The 8,575-nt window shown below is 48.7% G+C and overlaps 1 protein-coding gene across 1 annotated transcript in view; it reads left to right on the top strand.

The window, feature by feature from the left end:
- Positions 1–354: 354 nt before the first annotated feature.
- The window catches only part of POFUT2 (protein O-fucosyltransferase 2), a 27,062-nt gene continuing 18,841 nt past the window's right edge, over positions 355–8,575 (top strand). The window contains exons 1-4 of the mRNA XM_007948689.2: positions 355–485; positions 2,615–2,865; positions 4,573–4,717; positions 5,552–5,662. Coding sequence (XP_007946880.1) covers positions 355–485; positions 2,615–2,865; positions 4,573–4,717; positions 5,552–5,662 — 638 coding nt within the window. The remainder of the gene's footprint in view (positions 486–2,614; positions 2,866–4,572; positions 4,718–5,551; positions 5,663–8,575) is intronic.

The raw sequence follows: 8,575 nt of genomic DNA on the forward strand, positions 1-8,575 counted from the left end.
TCCCAGAAAACCCCAGAACTACTCTTGGGCCTCAAAGAATGGGATGACTGCCCCTCGAAGCCTGAGCCATCTACTCCACCTCCACCCGAACACCACTCCGCCCATCCCCGCCTTCCGGTCCGGATATGCGTTGGACACCAAGTCCCCCAGAATGACGCACGCGAGAGGCGGGTCTTCCGTCGTTACCATGGCTACAGGGACGCTTACCGAAGGGAGGGGCTGGCGCATGCTTCCGGGGGTGGGGCGGGCTTGTAAGGGTTGCCGGCTTGTAAGGGCTTGTAGGGGCTTTCCTCGGGCGGGCGCGCGTTTCCGGGGCGGGGCGCGGCTGCCGGACATGCGTGGCCGCCCCGGGCCATGGCGGCGCTCGGCGTCGTCTGCCTGCTCTTCTGGGCAGCATCCTACCCACACGCCTCGGCCTCTGGCGACGAGTTCTGGCCTGGCCAGTCGGCGGCCGACATCCTGTCGGGGGCGGCGTCTCGCAGACGGTAAATGTGCCTCTCGCGCCGGTTCAACAGTAGGGGCTGGGCCGGGCCGGTGGGCGGGGATCAGGAGAGAGGGTGTAGGGAACCGAAGGAGTGAGAGGGCGGTGGTCAAGATTGTGAGGGACGTAGTAGACGTCCGCGACCTCTGTTTCCCGCGCCGGTCCCGGGACGATCACCTACAGTTGCGAGCGAGGATCTTCCTCTGCCCTCCGGTGAACGCCCTCTCCCGGAGCCCAGCAGGAGGGGTGACCGTCATTTGCTCCGGCTCAGCCTTAAGAGGCTTGACCGGGGGACCCCCGTTGAGACCTTTGACGTGGGTTTTGTAGAAACTTAGAGTCAGATGTTCGAATGGGCTGGTTCATGAGGGACCCCAGCCTTATTTATTTGTAAGGAATCGTTCAATCTCCCTCCAGATATTGGATGTTGTGTTAATAAGTCTTGGAAATAAAAAGAACCCACTATTGCCATTTGGCAGTTAATGATTAAGGGCCTGCTGTGAAACAGCGGCGCGAAGCAGACCCTGTTCCAAGTGCTGGGATGTAGGGATGATAGGTAGGCCCCTTCCTGTAGGTGTTCCAGTCCTGGGAGACTTGAAGGGTAAACCAGGGATTACAACATAGCTGTCATCTGTAATAAGGAAAGTCTGTGGGGTAAAAACACAGAGAAGACAGCAGTAACATTAATAACAACTTTTAATAGAAGTTGAAGGACTCCTGATTGAGTATTTTATAGAGGTTCCTTCAGACCTATTTTTCTAATAAAACTAGTACCAGTTGTCATGGAGTTGATTCGTGGTGCCCCATGTGTGTCTGAACGTAAGGTTTTCGGCTGATTTTTCCAAAGCAGAACATCAGGCTTTTCTTCCAAGTTCATAATAACACTAGGATATTATTTGCGTTTTCACTCTCATTCTCTCAAGAGTGTACTGTGGAGTTTTCTAGATAACTTGTGATATGATAGCAGATTGAGTACAGAAGCAGACATGAGAATCCAGCTTTGGCCAGACCTAAAAGAGATTTGCAAAATGAAAAACACTGCTACTCTTCTGGTTATCTCAAAAAATACAGTTATTTCTCATGACAGTATTATTTATGTCAACATGTGATGCTTTTATTGTTGTTTTTTAAGTGAACAAAATATTTTTAAAAAACTTGTGATGGTTATGTTTGTGTGTCAACTTGGCTAGGCCTGGTTGAGTGCCTGGGCAACTGGATGTAGTATTTCTCATGATGAGACTGGTAATCAACTCCATGGTGGAATCTACTGTGAGCAGCTGAGTAGCTGCCTTTGGGTATATGGTCTGCTTCCTATATTTAAGGAGAAGCCTTGGGAATGGTCTCTAGCCTATGGCACACTTGGACCCTGCATGTAGCCCTGTCGTTGCTCAGCAGCCTGCCATGCTCTGCCGACCCTGGGACTTACAATGGACTTAAGTTAATGGCCTGCCATGTGGTTTGGTAACATCGGGACTGTGCCTTTTTACTTGTCAACCTTGGGGCTTCTCAGCCTCAGCAGCCAGCAGCTAGCTGTCTGAGTGAAGAAATGCCTGTAGCTCCAGTGGACCGGGAGCAAGAGGCAAAACTGGACCCCAAGGTTGAGGGGCTTTCACCCAGCCCCTAGAGCCTGGCACTTTGAACTTGGTCTTAAAGCCTCCAAATTGTAAGAATAAGCTCCTGTTTGTTAAGGCCATCCCATTTGTGGTATATTTCTTGTCAGAGCGGCACTAGGTAACCAGTACAAAACTCCAGTTTTCATTTCTACTACGGGATCTATCAATAGATGTAACCCACATAAACAAAAAGCCTTGTGGGGTCTCAGTAATTAAGAGCATAAAAGAAGTCTTTGGCCCAGAAAGTTTGGTAACCATTAGGGTAGTGATGGTTCTGTCCTTGTAGTCTACTGAGGTTCAGTTGGTCTTAGTTTCTAATTATTGCAAATTGTTAAATGGATGCTCAGATGTCTACTACTGCGACTTATGTGGGAATGGGTGGGCAGCTGTTTCCACTTCAGAAATTAGAAGCTGCCAGAAGCATCTGAAGTACAAGTGACAGGCTGTGAATCGTGAGCATGTCCTGGTTTTTCTACATTAAGACCTCCCCACTGAAGAACTGTCATCCTCCCTCCCCACACAGGTACCTTCTGTATGATGTCAATCCCCCAGAAGGTTTCAACCTCCGAAGGGATGTGTATATCCGCATTGCCTCCCTGCTGAAGACTCTGCTGAAGACTGAGGAGTGGGTCCTCGTCCTGCCCCCGTGGGGCCGCCTCTACCACTGGCAGAGTCCCGACATCCATCAAGTCCGAATCCCATGGTCTGAGTTTTTTGATCTTCCAAGTCTCAATAAAAACATCCCTGTCATCGAGTATGAACAGTTCATTGCAGGTAAGGGTCATGGTGAAGCTTGGGGCCAGCAATCATTCTGTGCTGGGGTGGACATCAGGCCAGGTATGCATCCCTGACTGTCCAAGTTGAGCTTCATTGGTGCCCATCCCGTGGCCACACTCTCCCCTCAGGCATACTGCAGTGCCTGCTTTGCTTAGGTGCTGCTTCTATTCCTTCCCCTGACAGATCTCTGCATAACGATTCTAGGGAAATAGATCTGAAGTTTGAGCTATATGCCTTATCTCTGAAACACACGGCAGCCAGATAAGTAGCAATTATAACTATGACAAAGTGATAAAAATGCATCAGCTACCTGGTGGGCCTTTTTCGGACAGCACCTGGCTCCCCAGGCAGAAAGGCAGGTTTTCCCGAAGGAACATTCCTAACATAGGATATGTTGTTGTAGTTGACTGTATGATATCTTCCTATGGTGCTGGTGAAGACATTTGTAAAGATACATATTATTTAATTTAATCCTATTTAATCTTTCCATTTTGATTTTTTTTAAAGGAGAGGAGTTGAAGATTTCCTCAGAATAAAGATATTTGGAGTTTACTATTGCTTTATTTGGAAGACATTTAAAAAAAAAAAAAAAAAAAAGCTGTACCTATCCCAGCAACAGTTTATGAGCTATATACCCTCATCTCTAAAACATGTGGCAGCTTGGAAAGTAGGTAGTCCCTGGGTAATGCAAAAGGTTAAGCACTTGCCTGCTAACTGAAAGGTTGGAGGTTCAAATCCATCTAGATATGCCACGGAAGAAGGGCCTGGCAGTCTGCTTCTAAAAAATCAGCCATTGAAAACCCTATGGAGCATAAGCATACTCTGACACAGGTGGGGCAACCAATGAAAAGAATGAGTCAAAGTTTCTAAGTAAGCTGCTACTTTGATATTTATTGAGTTCTATAGTGCAGCAACTTGAAGAGCTTAGCAAGCTTTGCTTCTATTGAGGAGATGCCTTGTACGTCTTCATTTTTCCTTTCTCTTTGCCCCTTAGATCTTGTCACTTTGAAATTGTTTTATTTATCAGAGTACATCAGGTGACCTCTGTAAGGACTGATTGAAGGGGCATCATTCATAGTGAGGAAACAGAACCTGGAGCATGTATAGCATGCTCTTGTATGTAGACTTACCTTCTAATTGCACTTGCAAGCACTTGAAAATGAGTGTTTGAGCTGGGTGGTAATCTCAGGGAAGATCCCCTGAGAAGGTGTGACCCAAATGGTATCATAGGAAGGAGGAGGTGTCACAGGGAGGTAACAGCAAGTCCTGGCCAGGGCCTGACGAGGGAGCGCTCTGTGTGCCCCACAGTGAACATGAAGCTACAGAGGAGGGTGAAGACAGTCTGCAGGGCCTGTGGAGAGCCTGAGTTCTGGGCTGTGCCAGCAATACCAGAGAGAACGGGACTGGGGACAGGCTCAGGGAGAGAAGGAGTCCATGAGAGCAGGCAGGGTATTTGGGAGCAGCTCAAGGAGGAGGCTGGAGAATTCAACCAGCTCTGCTCCCCATGGATCCCCACCGACCCTCTTTGGGGACCCTGTGCTATAGTAGCATTTACTCTGTCCTTTTTATGCAATTGTTTGGAGTAAGGTGGGGTAAAGTGAATTACTGAAAGTTACATTTATACCAGTGCCAGTCTGCAACATGCCATAAATATATGGTTTGACTCCACTTGCACTGTCGAGCATTTCCTGGTCTCTGTTTCAGAGTCTGGTGGGCCCTTCATTGACCAAGTCTACGTCCTGCAAAGTTATGCAGAGGGATGGAAAGAAGGGACCTGGGAGGAGAAGATTGATGAACGTCCCTGCCTTGACCAACTTCTGTATTCCCAGGACAAGCACGAGTACTACAGGTAACATAGCAGTAGCAGGACAGGTGTGCTGAGTTCCTCAGTGGCCCAAAGCCACTTCCTGCAAGTTTGCAAGTGTCTACTAACATTACACATTGGCTTCATGACATAGCATTCTAGGGTCTCATGTCCTTGGCATCTTCACGAGCGCTGCTGACCACCCTGTAAGAGTGTACTGTGGGGCTGCCAGCCGGCCAGCCCTGCTCTCAATTCTCAGCATGAACCTTCTTTCACCTTCACAACCTATAGATAGGAGTTTGAGGCTGCTTTAAAAATACCTGATTGAGAGCAGTCTGCTTTTTCCCATCTTTTTAAATGCATTTGAATATAGCAGAAATGTGGCCTTGTCAGCCCAAACACCAGTGGCCACCTAAGCTCCACTGTCACAGGATCCCCAGGGCCAGGCTGCCCCTCAGCAACATCCGTGCAGGAAGTTCCAAATGGTTGGCTTTGAAATCTGAATATAGTAGATGAATTCTGTAGAAGAGTCTGTTGTCTGGCAGAGATACTATTGGAGCTGTGTGGCCCTTCAGGTGGGACATGTCATTCCCATCAGGTTCCTTTTGGACTTTTTTCTGCTGTCCCTTCTCAGTTTCTCCCTGGATTAGTGAGAAAAAACTCAGCCTCTCATCACTTCAGATTGAATTTTATGGTTTTCTTTTAAAATTTTCACAAGAGCGTCGCTACTTCTAACAATCACCAATAAGGTTTCCTTAAGAGAAGCAGTTACGTTTTCTTAGGGTCGAGTCATGTGTATGTGTGTAAATCCAGATTCTTCTTAATGCTATGTGAAAACAAACTAAACTGACAGGGAGCATGTGGGCTTCTGTTTTCCAGAGGATGGTTTTGGGGCTATGAAGAGACAAGGGGTTTGAACGTTTCTTGTCTGTCCGTCCAAGGATCGGCATCCATCATTGCACCAGTTCTTTTAAAGAACACATCAGCACGGTAAGCCGCCCACTACATCTCTGCTTGGCCAGCCGGCACATCAGCATCCTGCCCTCTGCCACCAGTGCCTAGTCACCTCCCTGCTGCCCATGGGAGTGGGCTTCCCAGAAAGTTGGACAATTGTGTGATGCATGCTCTTGCCACAGTGAACAGGAGTTCCTCCCCAGAAGACAACTGGGTTTGAGAAGAAGCTGCCCTCATCATTGGAGGAAAGCCCAGGGAGTCCATTAGCATGAGGCCACTAAGGTCCCTAGTGCTCTGGGTGCTGCAGACCCACCCACTGCTCACAGGACATCTCAGGATGGGACACTGTTCTTCTGAAGTTGTGTTTTATAATTCAACAAGAGCCACCACCACCACCATGGATTTGATTTACTTTCCTATTCCTTTGATCGAGTGATTTGAGGGCACCAGCTGGGGTGATGAGATACCAGGGAGCAATATAAGCTGGAGCCCCTAGGGGTCAGGCAGGGGCAGCACCTCTGGGAATTAAGTCTTCAGTTGCTCCCACAAACCACAAGGTGGCAGGTGACCTTATAGAGACCCATCATCCACCTACAGGTGTCATCGGGAGTAGAGGGTGGGTGTGTGTGGCCAGCTCCTTCAGAAGTAGGGCTAGTGGCTGCATTCTGAGGAGAATTGCTGCGGTGGGACCCTGAGGTGGCACACCTTTTCTGTTGTCTACCCTTAGCCTCCCTGCAGCCTCAGCACTAGAGTTATCAGTCTCTGAAGCAGATGATGACAGACCAGGACCATGGTTCCCAGAGAGCTATGAGAGACTCTTTGAGGGTCTTGGAATAGGGCAAGTGAGGCCCAGTACTCTGAGGGCTCATTGCAGCTCCACAGCCAGCAAGGACCTCACTTAGGTGTGCAGACCAACTCTGAATGAAGGAAGATAATGTTTCTACCAGCATCACAGTGGCTGCTGCCAGCATCATTGCTGTTGCCACCAATTCAGGTGTCCCAGAACATTGGTTTAGATCCCCTGGCTTCCTTCCAGCACCCTTGCCATGTTAAGAGTGATGGTCGGGGTGTTGGGTCTTTGTGCTGAGGGAAGCTGGACTGAAAGTTTAGGTATTGGGATCCAGCATTAATGCTATCATGGAGCAGTTCTTTCCATCAACATAACTTGGGCTTCAGAAGCAGACCTGGCTAGAGTTGTTGGCCTTTGGCCACATAATGATAGCAGTTAGCTTTCCTGACTTGAACGTTGGGCATTTAGAACCAAGCTGGGCATTTGCTGACCCTTAACCCCCTTTCTGCCAACTAGTGGGGTCTCTGGGGCATCCCCTCTAGGTAGTTGATTAATTAGAATGAGAAATAAGATGTTTGAGGTGGACATCTTGCTCCCCACACCAAGTGATGTGTTGGGTATTTGGGCAGTGGTGTGTGGACTGCTGACTGGCAGGGGAAGACTGTTGGCATTCTCAGGAGTGATACTGGCACCATGCATCTTCTCCCATTGTGAGGAAGGATTTTTGTCCTGATCCACACATTAAAAGCTACCCATGTGTGTGTCACTTTCTAAGTCATAGTGTCCAAAGACACTGCTGGCTTAGTTTCTGAATAGCTGCTGGATGGTGATGAGGCAGCCAGGAAGGTTAGGGTACTCTTTGTGCATGTTGCCCCCTCACTGGGGAAACCCAGGCTACCCTGACAGGCTCATGGTCACATCCATCCGGTCAGAGCCATGACAACAAACCAGCCAGACAGTAGTCTAACCCAGCCCCCTCCCAACCCTCTGTTCTGTCGGGCTCCCACCCTGCTGTCCACATCTCTTCCTGTGTACTTAAGCCAGCCAGCCTTGCCATAGTGCTTGGTTGGTTGGTCTACTTATTTGTTGATCATGTCCTATCTGGTATTCATAATGGCCCTTTTTCTCAGCCTTTTGACACACATTCCTTTGCCTAGTGTTGCTTCTGGACATGGAAGTTATGGAGCACAGGGACCTGTGTCACCCCTGCAGAGTATCAGCCCTTAGATGGAGCCCTTGTTGCCTGTATACACAACTGATCTGTGGGACACGTTACACGTATCAGGGTGATGTCCCAGTCCCTCACCCCAAGGAAGAGGATCTGATGGGTGTGGCAAACACAGACCTTGGGCCTCTCCCAGGAGCATTGGGCCCATCTCCTCCAGCCCTCCCTATTAGACTGGGGTACATTCCACCCACTCACCACCCTGCCACATGCAGACTTTGTGTTGTCATCTTTGTCTGTGTTTCTGAGTGCCTCTTGAATGATTTCAACTGTTGGGCACATGAATCTGGCAGTCACAACATTTGGAGCCATAGAAAAGGTACCGCCAAAAGGTGGTTTTTTGGAATCTACCAGCAACTCCATGGGAGAAAGATGAGGCAATCTGCTTTGGTAAAGATTTACAGCTCTAGAAACCTGTGGAGTAGTTCTACTCTACCCTATAGGTTCGCTGTGAGTCGGAATCAACTCAGTGGCAGGGGGTTTGGCCTTAATCCTTAACGGGGAAACCTAATGTAGTAACTGTCGACACTTCAGTTAGTCTACGACCAGGCCCCACCCCAGCCCCTGTTCACTCATAAAAATCCAGCTGCTGTGGAGCTGACTCATAACTTAGAGTGACCCCTGTGTGTCAGAGCATAGCTGTTCTCCACAGGGTTTTCATCGGCTAGTTTTTCAGAAATAATCGACAGGACTTTCTTCTAATATATCTCTGGGTGGACTTGAACCGCCAACTTTCAGTTAGCAGCAAACTGTGTTAGTAGTTTGTACCACCCAGGATTCACTTACCAAAACAAGCCAAATTCACTGCCGTCAAGTCGGATCCAACTCATAGCTGCTACTCCTTGGATTTCCAAGGTGATACCACTAAAAAGCCAGGAACCCGGACAGAAGAGCAGTCAGCCCCAGGGTTACAGGTGAGGAGAGACAACTCAGG

The sequence above is a fragment of the Orycteropus afer genome, unplaced genomic scaffold (genome assembly GCF_000298275.1).
Source record: "Orycteropus afer afer isolate SDZICR_OR568_19922 unplaced genomic scaffold, OryAfe1.0 scaffold00219, whole genome shotgun sequence".
Taxonomy (NCBI): Eukaryota; Metazoa; Chordata; class Mammalia; order Tubulidentata; family Orycteropodidae; genus Orycteropus; species Orycteropus afer.